At 39.8% G+C, this 20070-nt stretch overlaps 1 protein-coding gene across 1 annotated transcript; it reads right to left on the reverse strand.

Annotated features, from left to right (window-relative positions):
- Positions 1-561: 561 nt before the first annotated feature.
- On the reverse strand, positions 562-5894 carry LOC103710236 (transcription factor MYBS3-like). The gene is made up of 3 exons (XM_008795891.4): positions 5337-5894; positions 1393-1601; positions 562-1285 (listed from the first exon to the last, which is right to left on the reverse strand). Exons 1-3 carry the CDS (start codon positions 5644-5646, stop codon positions 755-757), a joined length of 1050 nt encoding a protein of 349 aa, XP_008794113.3. The 5' UTR covers positions 5647-5894; the 3' UTR covers positions 562-754.
- Between the last annotated feature and the right edge of the window lie 14176 nt (positions 5895-20070).

A 20070-nucleotide genomic window follows, 5' to 3' on the forward strand; every position in this document is an offset into this window, starting at 1 on the left:
TAAGGTCGTGAGTGTGAGTTTAATGTCTGTGAAACAAGATATTGGTTCACACAATGATACCAACACCACTCCTTGAACTCATGTCATCAGATGCTGAGAGATTTGATGACGATTACCGGTGCAAATCATTTCAGCATATTAAGATTTGGCCGAAACTCATTCCTCCTCTCTTCGCTTAGTTCCATTGGAACTTCTATACATCATCCAAAAACTTTGGTTGACATGACAAATAGGGCTGGCAACGAACATCCACACAAAATTATTGATGAACTTGGCCCCTAAGAACAGGAGTTTAATCAGGCAAGTAGCATATCGACAATGTTCTCTACTTCCCGTAGCATCAAATAATTAATCAACTCTCTTGTGAGTCTTTTATTCTATTTGCTCTCACATTTGTCTGAAGTGCCAGCCGGTCCCTGGGATCTTTCAGATGCTGCATTCGAGACAGGAGCAAGGAACAAGTGATCATCAAATGGTTGGATCGGTACAAATAACTGAAATAACGGAAAGAAAACACGACAAGGACTGCAATTTACATCACAGCATTTGACACCGTGCCAATAGCAGCAAAGGATGTCATTTATTCAATGCGAGTTTCTGTCCAGCTACAAACCAAAACATGAAACTATGGATGCGACTGGCGGTTGATACATGAATGAAACGATCCTGAATGTATAAGAAGATTAAATTAACAGTAACATAAGAGAAAGAATACATATAATGCGGATAGATCCCACTCCTCATGAATTTCTTCCTAAACTGCATGGATTGCATTGCTGCTACTCTGGTTAAGATCAGGCCGAGTGCTTGATGGATTCAGGTGGAAGGCCGACTGCCTTGAAGTGGAGGCTCCTAGCAGCTTGAGAGAGAGAGCAGATGGTTCCATGCGGCCAGCAACATGCTCGCCAATGCTGAGATTGGACATGCCTGTGACCTCATCCGTGTTCACCGGCTCCTTGGGGGGAATGACTGGCATAGGCTTTACGATCTCATGGGTCTCACCCATCTCTTCTTCTGTTGCAGAGGCATCAAGATCTGGTGGCCAGAATGTGTATGGAAAAGGAACGAATGCAGGGTAGAACGATGGGAACACTGGCACCGGTGTGTTGCTGCATGGTATGCCTTCATTGAGGTCCTGAGGAGGGTTATTTGGTAAGGGTTTAGCAAGCTCAGGTCCTTGATTTTGACCAAGATTTAAAGCTGGCAGCTGGTTTGTGTTCTCGGGTTCGTTAGGAGGAGACTGGTGCATTAACTGTTCTTCAAGAACTGGGATCTGGTCTGTTGGCTGCGAAGACAGAAAACAAGAGTGATAAAGACACCAACATTACACAATCAACAAACAGAAACCAAGGAAGGCCATTTGAATAGGACTGTCATGGAAAGAAGGCATACAGTATCAGGGACCATGTCAAACAAGCTTGAGCGTCTCTTCCTTCTTGATGTATTTGTCTGGCGTATGAAGTATTTCTGGGCATGGCTGGCCACCTGTGTTGGAGTCCGGGAGACGACAAAATTTCGAGCTATCCCACGCCAGTCGCCTTTACCCAGCTTCTGCAGACCCAGTAAGAACATCCGATGCTCTTCTTCAGTCCAAGGAACACCTGCAATCCAGCAAAAAAGGAATACACGTCTGCTGATCGATCGCCCACCAAGTTTGATACTGTGCAACTTAAAGGTTAAAGTATAATAGGCTGTTGTGGCATACTTATGCAGCCTCCATATTTCTCATGAATGAAAGAAAATAAAATTTCCCTACTGTAATTCTGTCCCAGAAGATTGTATCTTTATTTTAAGTACTTAAATGGATGAGAAACCGTATGAAGTCCAATAATTGCAAAACTTAATGAAAAAGTTGCAACACAAAGTTATGTAACATGATACATCAAGCAGCTGAAGAATGAATGCATATTAGCAAAGAATGTGTGTTGAAATGTAAAGACAGAAATGAAAATTATATGTTTATTATGAAGAAAGGGAGTATTAATTATGGTTTGGATCGTATCACGACAACATTTACATGCCAAAATAAAAGTTAAAATATAATATTGATCCATCATAAGAGTCTCTAGGTGCTCTGACAACAACTAGCAGTTTTCCATGTCATGAATTTAAACAGCCTCACAGTACTTTTTATCCACTAGATAACAGTACTAAACTAACAAAACTAATAGGTAAACAGCTAAAGAGTTTATTAAACATTTCAAAAAACTATCGCTGTAAAGGATGTAGAAATAGAACAATAAATCCAAAAAGAGACACACATGGATCAAATCAATAACTTGCATAAAAATAATATAAGGAAGCTAAGAGTAAATTAAGATGAAATCAACAAGGCACCAATTCATAATAAAAATCTGTCGACATATGACAACCATAGGAGTTCATTTGAAACCCTGCAATATACCCACCTAAAAGGTTCTTCTCTTATTACAGGATTATAATTCTAATTACAAATTTAAACATATCAAAATCCATTAAGAAAGCAGGAATTGCAAAAGCCAACCAGAACATGATAATCTCAGGTTTATAATAATCTAGCAAGGACCTAATTTTGATTCACAGCTTATCAGTGCGATTAGTAACTAAATACCATACATGATAGGCATGCAAGAACTCTTATTCACTAAATTTTAAAGAGGTATCCTACATAGAACCATAAGCTGAAACATTTTGGTTGAACTCTTGAATCTGAACCAAAACTGCCTTCCTTATTTAACAATCAGTAATTTGTACTGCAGAAAATTAAAACCTTAACAGGAGTGCAGATAAAAAAAAGGAAAAAAGAAAAAACAACATACTGAAGATCTGGATTACCAAGCCAATTTTCCTGCAGATCATAGGGGAAATGATCTCCAAATGACAAACAAGAAGAAAATTAAACAAAATAACAAGCAAACATCAAAACATAGGCCAGCAACCAACATGTCAAAGAACTCAAGCCATGAGTTATCTCATCCACTTGGCACATAATGGTTGTCCTCAATAAGATACTTCCAAATTCTATCTCCATTCCCCATTCCACTCCTTCATATCCGGCACCATGATGCTTACGGTGCATGCAATGTGGTGGGCATCCCTATCCTTTTTCTAAACCATGAAAATTACAATCAACAGCATACAACTAATACCCACTCTTCAACTATGGTCATATAACTCTGCTTTCAACTTTTACCGTATCCTGAATGGAAATATATTATTCAAAAAGGCATATCTTCCGCAAGTATAGAGAAAAACAGTGTCTACAAGGAAAGACATAATAAGTCAACATTAACATGCTTTGTTCAATGAAAGATAATAAAATAGTCTAATTGGAAAGACTTTCCAATTTTGTAAGGGTTATAATTACCACGGTAAGAATACCATCTACACCACACAACTACAGAAGTTTTCATCCCTGACCTAAAACACATGCAAGATCATTAAGTTGTATGAAGGCATATGCTATAATTCCTACAGGTATCTTCTGCTCACATTTTTGCAAGATTCTGAATTCTCAATAATGACAGAGTTATAAGATTTCTTATAAAATACGACAATTGATTCATGCACATTCCACCATCTAATATGAATTTGACATGCAGACATGGAAGAAAGAATGCATACCGCAAATTAACAAACAAATAACTAGATTCTCGGTAGTGAAACTTTTCATGAGGCTCAACAACAATAAAATGAGTAAATGTACTACAGGCATGAGAATGAAAAGAATGCAACATTTACGCAAAGCACCCAAACCTTGCAAGAGTTGTTCCTTAAGCCCCAAAGCTAGATGAGGAATTAGCTAAATCACTGATGAATTCAAGAACATCTAAGAACTCAAATCGCCTGACTCGAATGTACTCACAATTGATCCACTTCTATTGGAACTCTTAATATATCAATCTTTGCTTAAAATAAGTAGAAATTCATGAGATGCAATCTGTGGTGCTCATTGGTCGAATGTGGAGACTCGATACTACTGTAAGAAATTGTTGCATTAGCTAATGAAGCAAATACACAGCTAGCATATCCAGTTAGGTGATGGAGACATTATGGAAGTAAATGGCTGCAATACATGTTTACAAAGTACAAGCATTCATGAGAGCCAATCAATTACCTCATTTTAGATACAATCAAGCCTTCGCTAGGTAACTAAAGTGAAAGTTTGTACTTCTACGGCATAATCTAAACTGAAGATTTTTTTTTTCTTTTCCAGAAGCAGAGAATTTTCCTCTTTTTCTAATAATCAGAAAATATACCTTTTTGACTAGCAAAAACAAATTATATAGGATTTGAACTACAGCAAAGTGAAAAACTGAAGAAATCTGCATGTTACACTAAAACATCCAACATATCCATTTCGGAAGAAAAAAATTCATTTTTCCTCCTCTGTTATGTCACGACGAGACGATATGATACAAGGAGCGCACATGCAGATTCATGAGCACAGTGCCAAAGATATTAAACGACAGCATGAGAATAAATAAAAGTTCTTCAGAGAAAAGGCATGAACAAAAGGAATAGGATATAATAAACAAGAAATAGGAAAGTGAAGTGAAACAACAAGCTATGCAGGAAAATAAGATGGACATAAAGAACATAATCACATTTATTTAAAAAAGCAAGCCGTAGGTATATAAAATTGACCCATTCCATCATATGTAAGGCTGCTGGCTCATTGATTAGGATTCTCAAATAGATGGGCCAAATTCCATGAATGAAAACCAATTCGATCACAATCAACAAATCAATGCGACTACATTGTGTGGACCATCAGCCATCACTTTCTAATGTTGTTTGAAAATTAGGTGATAAACCCAGTGGATAGTATTATATGGGACATCCTAAAGGTGTCGGGCATATTGGACGGTTCAACTCCATCCACACAAACAGGGCAAAAAGGACCACGGAGACTAGATACAGAATTCAACAAATTAATCAGCAAATGCGTTGAAGACTCGTTCTAATTCATGAAAACATGCACATAAGAAGCCCACAAAAAGAGAGAAAAAAAAGGAAAATAATAAGATTAATACATATCATTCGGAATTAGGAAACAATAAAATTCTAAAAATATAGCTTATACTTAAAAAGGGCTACTGCGTCGATCAAAAAAGATGGGATTTTTATGTGGTTCAGGAAAAAAAGAAAAGGCCTCACAACAATTTGATCAAAAAAAGAAAAAATCGATGCCTTTGAAGGAAAATCCGGATATAGTTGATCCGCAATAGGAACAGAGGAAATGCAGACAAGACCAAGAACACAAAAGTGATAAGGGAAAAAAAATCGAAACTCCGAGAAAATCAGCGGAAGAAACACTGCAAAAGAGAAAAGAAACAGGGGAAAAAAAGAGACACCTTTCTTGCGCTCGCTGCGGCAATTGGAGCAGGAGGCGTGGGCGGCGTTGTCGGAGGCGTAGCCGGCCGCGGCAGCAGGGGGGAGCGGATCGTTGGACGGAGATCCCGGGTTGGGAGAGCCTCCGCCACCGGCTCTGCCGCAGGTGGCGGAGGAGCCGGCCGAGTAGAGGCTGCTCATGCTGGCGCTCTTCTTCATGGACCCCGCCCCCTCGGTGAGCCGTACACCAAACAGCCGCACTCCCCCCGCGCGCGTCGGGCACGTGCGCGAGTTGTGCCCGTTGTTGCTGCAGTGCGAGCACCGCCTCGTCATCGCCGCCGCCAGCGCCCCTCCCCGGCTGCCACGACCCGATCCCAGTCACGCCCTTCTCACGTGCGTCTCGCCCTCCCAACCCCACCCAGAGAAAGAGAGAGAGAGAGAGCGCTAGCGATGGGCAGAAGCGTATGCGGTTTCGAAGGCCTATGAAGGGAGGGGTTTTGGAAACGGGCATGCATTTGAGAATATTCACGAGAAAACCGCGTGGGGCGGAAAGAAACAAAATTCTGTTCGCTCGCTCGTCTGACGCGAGAGCGGAGGACCGTCGGTTTTGCAACGCATCAGTACCGTCCGAACCCTATCAACAAATCGTCACCTATGCTCCAGAACTGGGTATGAATTTTAAGTTATTTACGGCCATGCCATGGATTTTGCTATTTTATGCTCCGTGATCTTATCGAATCTGGGAAGATAATGTGGTTGGATTGCGATGATGCCCTCGGGTTGTCAGGAGTTAGTACGGTGCTAAGGTGAGACCAGTGGCATGTCTGGTAATTTCTTACGTTCTTGTGTCTGAGTGTAGAAGCGAGGTTGAGTTGGGATGGGAGGAAGTGCTTTGAGCCATGGATCTCAGAGAATATTACTGGAATGCCATGAGGTGTGAGCCACGGGCGGACGACCACGGGAGGAAGAGAGTCCACGTGGAAAGGCTCGCCCACATGCTTTTTATTGTTCCATGCAATGCCAGGCCACAGTTATTGTTTTATCGGCACCGTTATGTTGAAAGGCGTGAGTGCTTTAAATGCGACAGATTTAGAATTGCAGCCGGGCGCTACTCACGCACTATTTTACCATATTTTATCTGATGCCTATTTTTTAAAAAAATAAAAATTAAATAGGGATAGCATTCTCTCTACTAATAAAGTCCATAAATCTAATAATTTTAAAAATAAAAAATAGACATACCCAAAGAAAAAACCATCATCGAGGGATCATACAATTTTTTTTTTTTCCACCGAACCTTTCCATCTACCCTCTTCCTCATCAAACCCAACTCTCTCATCCATATGACCCTCCTCCTTTTGAATTCTTTTCTCCTCATTCAATTATTTCTATCTTTTCCAAAATTTTTGCCCTTAAAAGTCCGTAGAATCTACTTATGCTAAACAAAGCTAGGATCATATATACTGATACTAATAAATACAATATTATATTCTAAAAGTTATGAGTCGATTTATCTAGATGTGTATATTAGTGCTAAATGACTAATTTACTTAGTATGTATTATCCGATCATATAATATGTACTGGTAAAAAACATATTTTAAAAATTATATATCGATTTACGTAGATGTGTGTATTGAATTACTGTTGGGTACGTATCAAAAAAGCTTACAGTATATATTAAAAAGTCGATAAATGTGTATCATTCAGTCATGTAATGCATACAAGGAAACATGATATTCTGAAAACTATACATTAATTTGATTGAAGATCTGTATTAGGTTGCTAAATTATTAATTTACTAAGTGTGTATCATCAGATCGTGTACTATATACTGGTGAACACCATATTCTATCAATTTACCTAAATATGTATATTGGCTTGCTAGATGACTAATTTGCTAGCATGTATTATCTGGCTATATATTAGATACTGATAAAAAATATATTTTGGAAATAAGAAAGAAAAAAATACTACGTGCTATTTTATTTATTTATTTATTTTAATTATGGAACACATAATGACTTGGTTAGTAAAAAGAACATATGGCAGAATAAAAAGCATGCCCTATATGATTTTTGTTGAAACAATAGCCACTACTCGTCCAGCTTCAAAATAGCTGGAAAAATAATCCTAAAACAACAAAACTCCCCGCTAATTAAAGAACTCAATATGCATGCACAAGCGTTTCAAGTTTGATTCATAATATGAATAATTAAAGTTTGCATACATAATTTGTGTACCAGAAACATGTTTTGATAAAAAGAAAGAAACATGGAACCTGTGAAAAGCTTCAGATAAATGGCTGTACGCAAAAGCGACCTCCAAGATTTTGTCCATCATATACAATAAAGACGAAGTATTATACATTCTTTTAATTTACCGTCTGCATAAAACCCATCTTGCAAGCCGCAAGTAACTAAAATATAATGGTTTAAATACTATTCTTATTTTGCACTATTATTTACATAAATTGCCTCTTAATGGAGCACTTTTCTCTATTTTTTTTAGTTTCTAAATAAAAAATACATAAAAGTAAATTAGCAATATCATGAAGTATTGCTCAATGATTATAAAGTCATTAGATATCATTTTCAATTGATGCATTTGCATATTTATAGTGGTACTTCTATGAAAATTAGTTTAATCTTATGTATATCTCAAACATATGTGTGTATATTTTTTTTAGAGCGGCTCACACATAATGGATATGAATGCGGCCAATAAAATCAGAAAATATAAGTTCACTAAAAAAACTCTGACAGAAACTCCGGGTTGTCTCATATAAAGCTTCTAGAGTAGCAAAGAACGCAATCCAGTCGATCGCGTCATTTTTCTTTTTATAGACATGTGTGACTGTATAGAAGCCATATCCTTTCAAAAATCTGTAAATATCATGATACAACGGTTGTTCCTTTGTAGCATTTTTCTGACTTCGAATTTGCTCGATAATCAGGTTGCCCTCGTGGGGGAGATGAACTGCTGTTCTTTCATAAAGGCTGTCAAAGTAGAGCAAAGCCGAGTAAGAGTCATGGGGTTTGTTTCGTGGCTCTGCTGCCGTTGCAAGGGTAATCGGTTGCGGATCATGACAGTTGGAGTTTGACAGCTAGTAAAGAAAGGCTGATTGGTTGTAGCCGTTGGATCACTCATGTACGTTCCTGATAGGCCAGGGCACTACGGTGAATAGTTTATGATCGACCCATGGTACACGTGTAAAGTAGACTACCGACATGTGATTGGTCCGGTGCGGTTCCTACGCGGTACGCGTCGATTAGACCCTCGTGTACGTCTCTAGCTTCTGGCTACGGCGGCGGCCTGGCCGCCTGGGTGAGGGAACGATGCCCCTCCCGTTCCAGGGAATTACGGAAAAGCCCATCGACGAATCTCCGTGCAATGATAATTGCTTTTATGAACAAAGCAAAGGTTTAATTTCTTGACAGAAGATAAGGTGATAATGAGGGGGCTTTCGCCCGAAGGAAGGCTTATCTTCCTTCGCATGACTCCAAAATCGACGCCCTCTCCTAATATTCCAACAAAAAGCAGGGAATCCGGACCCAAACCACAGCCGTCTTCACCCTATCCACTCTAAAAATGAAGTCTGGAATCCACAATTTTATTGCCTGCAACTGTCTGGCCACCATCTACAGACCGCCGATTAGGGCCACATTCTGGTTCCCCTCATTCTTGAACCGGAAGACAGTGGTCCTCCGCTAGTGGAAATGCCTCCATATCGTAATCGAGCTTCTCTCGGGTTTGAGATTCCGAGCGACCCACTTGACGGAGACTCTCTGACCCAAACTTTGGAATACAACCGTCGTCTTCCCCCAAGCCTACCAGGACGCTTCCTCGCACTCCTCCGACAGCTCCTAGACCTCGGTGAAGTACCGTGGGAGCTTCTCTATTTCCTCCTCTGAGATCTTGTGGCTTGTCCAACCGGGTTGCCGGGGAAGCTCCTACACAACACTATCCCACATCGTATTGCTCTCCTCTTGCCTCACTGTCTGCCGATCCTCATTGTCGGAGGACTCTCTTCATCGGCCTTGCCTTGTGATCACCCATTGGTCGATGCCCACTTGCTATTCAACAAAGCCCGTGGACACCACACAAAGATTAGAGCACCCTGCCACAATGACTGCTTAAAGACATTACAAAAAGAAATAGTTTTTTTTGGGGCTTTTCAGAGCCTGTACCGACGCTTATAAGTATCAGTAATTTTGGTGCCGATGCTTTCAAAAGCATCGACGCTTATAAGTATCAGTAATTTTGGTGCCGATGCTTTCAAAAGCATCGAGTAGGTGGAAGTAAAATTTTTTTTTACCGACGCTTTTTGAAAGTGTCGGCAAAAATGCAGGCTATGTTGACGCTTATAAGTGCTGATCTATTGTGGAGTCTGTTAACGCTAATAAGCGTCGGCATTTGCCAAGCAATCTTATATATAATATTCGTTCAAGAATTAGGAGTCTATCGTCGATGAAGAAGCATCATGTTGCCCAGAAAATTCAAGCCCGGATGCTTATAAACTCAGAAAATTCAAGCCTGGATTCATGAAATTTTTTGTACAAATTGCAATAAATTACATATAATCTCATCAATAATGTTTCTTTTATAAATTACAATAAACTACAAAAGATCCCTAACTCTATCCCCATCCCCAACCCCATCTAGGGTTTCATTTAAAAATTACAAATTACATCACCTAACCCCATCTCAGAAAAACTCTGATTGCCGAAGGAAGAAAGCCTGGTATCAGCAATAGAACAATTGATTTTCTGGTTTTGTGGCATTCTAACATTGTAAGAAGAAATACTAGATGGCCCACTGAAATCCATATTTTGATCCACCGATGCAATCTGAGGATGTTTCTTTTCTCCCCTATTTTTACCAATAAAAGAAGCGAAAACTAGAAGCAAAAATCCCAACCCGACGGCGAATCATCTCTTTGTACCTCACAATGGAGTCGAGCTGCTGAAGCTTGAGCTGCTGCTGGAACCGATTAATGAAGTCGTCAGTGCGGGAGTCCACCTTCCCTCCCGCGTCATCCTCCTCCTCCACCTTCGCCTCCCGCCGCCCGATCCTCCGCCTTTGCCTCCTGCCACCCACGTTGTCCTCCTTCTCCTCCACCTTCGTGGCCAGCTTCACCGGCGCCTCCCCCACCGTTGGGCATGCGTCCGAATGGATCTGGATGAACTGGTGGTGCTCCTCGCCGGCGGGATCGGCTTTTGGGGCATAGATAGCCTCCGCAGCCTCAGAGACAGCGGGATTTGAAGCTAGGGTTTTCATCCTTCTCCTATCTCTCTATCTATGAGCAGCTAAGTTTCCATCGCTGGGGGATTGGGTATTTTTATAACAGGCTTGGCAAAGCATCATGGGGAGTCTGACGATGCTTTTAAGAAAGCGTCGTCTCCCAACTATACGTTGCTCACTATTTTAGCCTTCGACGATGCTTTTAAAAGCGTTGTCGACACTTTCCTTTTTTGGCCTTCGACGATGCTTAAAAGCGTCGTCTTACACTTTGCTAACCCATTTATGATGGTGTTCGTTTCATTACTATCGACACAACATAGAAGCGTCGGCATTTTCTCTTTTGTTTTGTAGCGAGACCGCACTTCTTTCAACTCCCCTTGCACTATAATAATAATAATAATAATAATAATAAAGATTTTAATAATCTTATGATTTTTTTCCTCCTTTTGTCTCAACCATCAAGTGAGACTATTAAACTCTTTTTTTTTGCTGAAAAAAAAGGAGAAGGGAGGAGGAAGGGACAAGCCCACCCCCGCGTAGCAGCCTCCACTGGGCCCCCACCCCGTCAGGAGAATATTCAATGCAGACAGAAATGACTATTAAACTCTCGTGGGGAGTAATATTGCATTATTTTTGAGTGGGACCCATGATGGAACTTTTTCTCGCACAGATGGCTATTTGGATTTGGTTGACTGGTCTTCCAAAAGCCGAGTCTTTAGAGGAGAGGAGAGCGTTTCTTAGCGACGCGGATTCCATGATCCATAGCGGAAGCCAACCTCACGATTCCTGAAACCAAGGCACGGGGGTCCCTAGTTCTGAAACCGACCGCTCCGGTCGCGATCGGGTTCGAGCACTTGGACCATTGGGACATCAGAATCCAAGTTGATAACGTAAACTATTAAGATCATATGGATGAAATGGTCCGTGGCTGAAAAGGATTTTTTTGTAGCCAAGGATGTGTGGCAATCATTGATTTGAGATGTTAATTGCAGGCAAGATCTTAGTTTGATTAGTAGGGTTGCAAGGATGGAAAGCCATACATGGAGCTCAAGAGAGAGTGACATGCACGGTAGAAGATATGTAGATTAAATATTGAGACATGCAAAATACCAGAGTCAAGTCTAGCCTCGGGTGTCTAGATTTGGCTCAATCATGTGTGAGTGGAAAGTTCGAGCTTGACTTTTCAATTAGAATGAAAGGAAAGCTATTATGACTTGGCTTGCGAGCCAAGTAGACCAAGTCTAAGCATCTATGATATGGGCAAGTTAGCCAATGTCCGAGCTTGGCTCACGTATGACCTGAGTTTACAATTAGCTTGAGTTCCATGAGGACCATGACAGAGAGTGAGAGAAGAGGACCCCGGGGGCAAGCTTGAGCTTTGTTCATGATTCATCTACTAAATAGAGATCGAACAAGCTTGAGCTTTGTGTTGAACAACTCCAAAATTTTGTTTGCTTGGAACTTATTTCTTGGGCTACAATGAGTGTCAGTTCATGTTTTCCAATTAATTACTAGTTACATTATTGACAAGGTGCTCTTAGCATTTTGTCTAAATCTAATGATCCTCCCCAATGATGGAAAAAACTTCGATTTGATATCCATCTATCGGCCATTAAGAGTTATTAATTTAGCTCAGAAAGCTCAACTGTGATCCCAAGCAAATTGGTGATCCAAGTTGGATAGAGTTTTAAAAGCACATGGTCTATGTTATTTGGCGCCATCTTTATTTTCTTATTTTTCATAATAATTTTTTTTTAATTTTATTTAATTTTTAAATTTAAAAATATAAATATGTTTGGTATGTATTATATTACATATATCTACAATAGAAAGTTAAATGTAGACATCGTTGAAGCTCGTTGCTATGTCCAGTGGAATTTCAATCACAGTGGTCCGAAAATTAGTGAATATTCTAAGTATTTGGCTAGGAATTTGAGGAGTTATGTGCTTTTTACTAATTGCTATATCATATTTTAGGAACGGTTAGAAAAAAGAGAGAAGAAATTATAATTTATGCATCTTGTGGGTTATATGCTATTAGCCAATTATTTTTTAAAATATATATATAATTGCAGCAGTCGGGCGAATAAAAATGGTGGCTAAGACAATAGAGACCCTAATATTAGTGGCGATTGTGAAAACAATGATAGTGGGGCACCGATATTGATATAGTAGTAGCGATGATTGTGAGGCTCAATAGTCCCACATCGGAAAGACTCGTTCTACAACTTGGGCATATGAGGTGGGTGTCTCCAAATCCTGCAGATGCGTTTTGGATGGAAAACAAAATCGGGGAGGGGTCTGAGCGGCGTGTGCGGGCCCCGGAACCCAACAATATCTAGCAAGGGAGCCTCATGTTCCCCCATCATGTGGCTCCCATGTGGGCACTGGGTGCCTCACGTGCCCCGCGCAGGCGGGAGCGTGACATTTGGTATCAGAGATGGTGAAAAGGGTGTGAGGCCCAATAGTCCCACATCGGAAAAACTCGTTCCAGAGCTTGGGCATATGAGGCGGGTGTCTCCAAATCTTATAGACGCATTTTGGGTGGAAAACAAAATCGAAAAGGGGTCTGAGCGGCGCGTGTGACGCCCATGCAGACCTCGAAATCGGACAATATCTGGCAAGGGAGCCCCGCGATCCCCCCTTATGTAGCCCCCACATAGGCACTGGGTACCTCAAGTGCCCCGCGTAGGCGGGGGCGTGACATGATGTGAGGTCCAATAGTCCTACATCGGAAAGACTCGTTTTAGAGTCTGGGCATATGAGGCGGTCGGTGTCTCCAAATCATGTAGACACGTTTTGGGTAGAAAGCAAAATCGAAGAGGGGTTTGAGCGGCGCGTGCGATGCCCGTGCCTGGCACGGCCCGTCTGTCATAACGGCTATTTGTGGCTTTTTACCCATTTTGCCCCTCCCAACAGCCATAAAACGGCTAATTTGAGGAGGATTTTGGGGAAAAAATTGGAATCCTATAAATTCGTGCTTAGCCCACGAATCGTGCCAGCTCAGGCTCTTATGGGCCGTGCCGGGCTCGGCCCGCGGGCCAGAAATCCTTAATCCAGCTCGGCCCCCTTTTATGAGCTGTGCCTAGCACGGCCCGTTACTGTAGCAAGCGGGCCGTGCCGGGCCATGGGCGGCCCGACCCAATGCCCACCTCTACAATGATGGCAGAGATAATTGCACAACAGAAATGGTTGTGATGTGGAGAAGATGTCATTCATGATGATAAAAGACAATTTTTTTTATTGAAAATAGTGAAAATAATAATTTCTTATTCTTATTTTTTTAAAAAATAATAGAAATGATTTTAACAATAGCACCAAACATAGTTCTATGTTGATTTTTATTTAATTTTATTTTAAAAAAATAAAAAAAATATATAAAAAGGGAATGCCAAACAAGTCTGAATTCATGCTTCTGTTATTTTTTCTTAAACACATTTCCGTTAACTTATTTAACTAATGATGTAGTCTAGAGCCATCTCCCTCATTGGTTCTAATTTATACTTCTAATAATCATGCATCGCAAGTCAACTCTACGTGATACATTTGGATCCCCCAAGCACGAAGGATTTTTGCCAAGTCCCTTCTCCAACCATTCAAGTCTCCCCCACCTACTGAAAGTTACACCCTTCATTCTTGCCCATTATTTCAGTGTTAGTCCGGGTACGTGGTTCCATCGTGGAGCTTCATTCGCTTTATGCGTGATCACATTCATTGTGAGGTTACTTTTGAATAAATGGTTCATGAGCATAACCATGCATGCATGCTGCTAATTCTTAGGTCCTAAGTAATCATAAATAAAGCTCAAAAGCAAATAAAAGTTCCATAAGACTATCTTTTCTCTAAAACAAGATGCTATAAAGACCCATATGATTTGCATGCTTTGTTCAATTATTTTAGCATCTGGGTATTCCATTATCTTTGACTCCGCCCTTATTCACACCTAGATTTGGTTGAGTGCATCTTTCTAAACTCTGGGTATACTAAACTAATCCAAACTCACTTGGCAGAGGAGAAAGCCTTGACATTTTTCAAAACAAGGTTAGGATCAGTAGAGCAGTATGTGATCATTAAGATGCTTTTTTACAAGCATGGCAGCATCCATCGGGAGTTGCTTCCAGGTAACAGAGGCCAAGGTTTTGGATGGAAAGAGACGGTCATCCACGCTTGAGGTCGACGTCTCTTTTAATCTTTGGTGGAAGTATGAAAGGAATCTCCTTTTTTACCACTTTATTATCCTATCCGCTGGCAACATGAGTGCAGCTCCTTTATAATAAGCCCCCCCTCCACCGTCCATTCAATATACCCATTTTCTAACGTTGTTTACACGTTTATTGTGGCTTTCTTTACTTCAATTATCCTATCATCTGTATTGTAAACGAGGTACTTTAATTTGTCACTTCTACAAAGGCTCTTACATACCCTGGCCAACGGCGTCTGTGGAGAAATCATACTCGTGTCAGAACTTCCATGCCTTCTTGGGATGGTAATGGCCTTTTTTTTATTCGCTAGAGGCTTGCTTGGTTCGCAGAAAGGGATGGATAGAAAATATGATCAATAAAAAAATATAATTTTTTTTTTTTTTTGTAGAAATAAGATAGAATATAATAAAATCTTTCTTTTATCAAGGTATTATATATATACAGATATGTACCACTTTTTCATAGCCGACCAAATATGTAAAAATAATTTTTCCAAGCATCATATCTATATTCAGATGCCAACTTCTCAAAAAAAATATTCTAGTAAAAAATAATTGTTTCCGCAAACCAAATGTGTTCTAGTTAGAAATTATGGTTATCCTGTCAACCAAGTTTCTTTTGATGCTTACTTGGAACAAGATTACAAGCAAGCTCCCATAATTGTTTCCTTCTATTTTCTGCCTATTTTCCAGAAAAAGAACAAAGTTGCTTGCATCCTGCGTGCAAAAAGTGTGGAAGCTTAATGCGCGGCCGATGACATTGCCAGCACCAAAGAAGAATGGCTCAAATGAATAGTCATAACCAAGTTATGCTATCCTTGACATTGGGCACCACGAGGTTGTCAGCTTTTTGCCTTTAAATTACTAATGGCATTTTGCGCTGAGCATTTGGCAGCCCTCGCAAGTCTAGCAATCTCACCACAAGAGGATGCAAATTCTTTAGATGATGTATCTAAATCTTTATTTGCTTATGAAGTCAGTCATAAATCGATAATAATTACTAAATACCCAAAACAAACGTGCTACCAAGTTGGTTCTCTGCCCCTGCGGGGATGGAGCGACAGAAGTATTGAGAATCCAAGATAAGATCACGGCGAGACGAAAAGAAATTGAAATATGAGTTTGGATTATGTGTGGTGCATGTTTTGCGCTGCAAAAAGGTTGGACCGGCGACCGGCGATATGTAAATCTGAAAATGGATAGTTGTTGCCCATTACATTTGGCATACCAACTGTGTCTAGCACACCAACATCATGAGCGATACTCATTCATTTTTGAGACATATCACCCATCTAATTATGCAAGGCTTTCTGCATTGCAGAACACACACCACAAAGGATCCTAACTCTTGCAATTGCTTGAGTTTTAATTTGAAATGACTTAAATTTTTAAAACTAAAAAACAATCTTATTTTTTAATTATTAGTTGTTTCAAAAGCTTTGAAACTTCTTTTCTTTTCAGTTCCACATCTGATATGTGAAAAGTGAAAATTTAAAGACCTCTTACTTAAAGACCTCTTACTTAAATAGAAATCCTTTTTCAGGAAGCCCAAATCTAGATGGATTCCCACAAACAAAGAAGTTCATGCGCAGCTAGCATACGTAATTGAAATTGGAGGGATCAAGGGATGTTGAGGACACAATTCTCCAACATCCTCCCATCGCTCTCCAATTTCTCTGAATTCCGCCTCCCATCATGCATGGGTCGATTTATCTAACTTCCTCATGAAGAGCTTGAACCGGCCCAAGATGTGATAATTCCGTACGTGAGTTTAGGGACATTTATAAAATATAGCTGTGCAAATTTTTCTCACTGGTCGCGACGTGTGCCGTGATGCCAATCGGAGTAGTACGAACTTCCATAGAGGGAGAGAGAGTGGGTGTGTCTGATTAGGGTATATTTGAGAATTTTCATTTAGATCCGGTCCTATATAGATGGGATGATAGGGATTTCAAATTAGATCGAATACAGATCAGGTACTAACATATCTATATCCATATTTGTTCTATTCTACGAATATAGATATGGATACATATATTAGTTGGATGTAAAAATTTATATCTCTATTTGTTTTAAACTGATATAGATACAAATCGAATACAGAAAGTATATATATAAATACAAATATAAATCAAATAATTAAACTTTATTACCACAAAATTAAAGATATTACTAAGTGAATGGTAAATAAAGTTAATTGCATGTTAATGTAGTCATTTATTTTTTTAAAAAATTCATGAGTGCTATATAAAATTAAATAGGATTACAAATAGAATCAGATATTCAGAAATAAATCGGATAGTTGTTCATCCATATTCATATCTATTTTATTTAACGAATATAAATACACATACCAATATTAGCCAGATGTTCAAATTTCTATCCATATTTGGATAAATTCGGATACAAAAATGGATCCGGACAGATATTATCCAATCCACTCTCACTCTTATCCTATATTGATGATCCAAACTGTTGGATATAATATATACTACTTGCATATTGTTTACATATCAAAAATCATGATATTAAATATGCCTTCCCTACATCAAGTAATCCAAAAATAAGTAGTCTAAATAATATTAAAGTATATAATATTTTTTGGTCAGTTGATGCATAGGTTAGGAATCCCTAAATCATATGATTTTTGGTATGTAAACGACTTAAAGATAGTAGACCACATCCAATAGCTCGGATCGTCAATGTGGGACCTTTATTATCCAATATAGATCAGATTGGATCCAAATAGAGATCTACTAGAGTCTCGCTTTGTATATATATATATGTACACACACATGGTGAGAGACTCAGCCCATACAAGCTGCTGGACCAGGACCCTTAGGAAGTGATGGATAGGGCCTTTACGGTTTACATTGGACAAAGAAGCAGATGTTTCATAAAGGGATTGCATCTTTGCAGAAGAAGACACCAGACAATTTTTCTGAGAAACCTTGCTTTTTAAATTCTTTTATAACATCTAGTAACATTACACGTACACAAATTTTAAGTCACGATGAAGAAGAGAATTCCTCCAGAAACCCAGGACATAAACTGCACGAGGACCAACGAGCCCTTTTCTTCCACCAGCTGTTCCACTATAGCAGAAACTTAAGCCATTGTATATAAGGAAATTATAACCTGCGTTTAGATAATAATAGCTAGTCTCGAAATGCAAGGTTTAGTTTCTCCACTGATCGATCAATCACTTACCTAGAGATGCAAGCATGAGCAGCTGGGGTGCCGGTCTCGATGGTAAGATGCCGACGGCCAGGAAATTAGTTTACTCAAATTCAAGCAAACTGATTAAAGTACAAAAGTCTACCAAACAACACAGTATATTTGACGCTCTGCCTTGACATCACCGGAGTATTTTATTTAGAAATGGATAAAATAAGTATTTATGTTCCAACAAAAAAAAAAAAAGACTATACAATGACCAACATTTTTAATACTTCATAGTCCATTAATTTAGTTTTTCATGATGTTATGCATGGGATCATTGGTTAACTGCACAAAGAGAGAGCAAAAAAATAATTGTAAAATGTGACAATCTTCTGTAATAAATTTTCGGAAGGAGTCAGAATGTTTAAAGAAGACTAGAGGATCAGATGTTTCCTCCTCAGATGAGCATGGATAATACTTTTTTTTTTTTGCTGTTGCTAGTTTCTAACAATATATGGCTCTCCGAATGAGATGAAACCTTGCGACTTTGTTCTTCATTTGGTTCGATTCTCACAAAAGGAGACAATGATGAAATCTCAAGTCATATGATGATTCCAGGATTTTACTGTATGAGCTACTTTATCAGGCTTTTCTATGAGTCTTCTTTATTCTTTTTCACCTTCTAATTTTTGCCGCGCTTACTGTTTTAAGCTTTCTTGATAATAGTTCTATAACTCGATTGGGTCTCTCTCTCTCTACACACACACACACACACACACACTGTCACGACCCCCGCCCCGTTCCCGGCGGGCCGCCGCGACAGTCCTAGGGTGCGGGTAGGCATAAGGCCACCAGCCACCGCGTAGAACCCTACTACCTATCAATCATCAATGAATCTTGAAAAATTTGGCATGATGCATGCACAAAATGATCACTTTTCCTATAGTGACCTGTCAGGATTATCTCAATACATACAACACACTACCTGTCAGAGCAGCAATCACATAATCCGTCACATAATGAACCTGGATAATATATATCAATACATTATCTCAGGCATATAACTCATATGTATAAAAATCTGGTTCCCATTCCATCCATGGTCAAACCCATATCCACAACAGGATCTATGACTGTAACTATACACTATATACAACAGAAGGTTTATAATACACCAAAAGGGAATAAACCTCTATCTACATTATACTATACTATACTATGGAGCGGCACAGCAAGCAGACAATCTCTAACCCTGCTCCTCTCTATACAATACCTGCCCTGCAATCAAAAATATCAAACTGGGGAGTGAGTATATGAATACTCAGTGAGTGGAGTAGAGAGTACTATGCACATGAGACAGAATATAATCATGGCTCGAGATGAAATCTCAAGATCAATAACAAGATGAACATGATCTCAACATAGAGAATATGGAGTAAATCATCAATATCACCACAATCAATATCAACTCATCTGAAGCATATATGGAATAATCAAGTAAACATATATGCTACTCATGAATATGCTCAACAGATCATAATGCTGGAACATACAAATCAGGTGTCAATATGCTGAAATCATCACTAGACAGCTATCGGGAGGTGGGTTTTACGCCCCAGGCGAACCAGCAACAACTCCCTACTGCCATATGCATATATCGAATATGACACCACACCAATATGTAAATCATCACTAGACAGCTGTCGGGAGGTGGGTTTTACGCCCCAGGCGAACCAGCAACGACTCCCTACTGTCCCATGCATATGCAGGATAAGACACCATATCGATAATGTAAATGCTAGACAGCTGTCAGGAGGTGGGTTTTACGCCCCAGGCGAACCAGCAACAACTCCCTACTGTCACATGTATATGCAGGATAAGACACCACACTAATCATGTAAATGCTGGCCAGTATCCAGAACAGAAATCCATCTCACATCTACATACTAAACGGCACCTCGCGGGAATTCTACATCCGCGGAAAGCCATACTGCACCTCGCGGGGTCTTACTATGCCCGGCGGCAAGCAGAATATAAGTCGTAGGACCGGCCGATCCTACGCCTAGGGCCGTGTCCCCCCCTAGGAAGGGACTGGGCTCCGCCCACCCAGAAGGCTACTATGTGCACAAAGGCCGATGTTCAACCCCCATC

This window comes from Phoenix dactylifera, chromosome 12, assembly GCF_051530095.1.
Source record: "Phoenix dactylifera cultivar Ajwa chromosome 12, Ajwa_hap1_PhDact_Kaust_v1.1, whole genome shotgun sequence".
Lineage (NCBI taxonomy): Eukaryota > Viridiplantae > Streptophyta > Magnoliopsida > Arecales > Arecaceae > Phoenix > Phoenix dactylifera.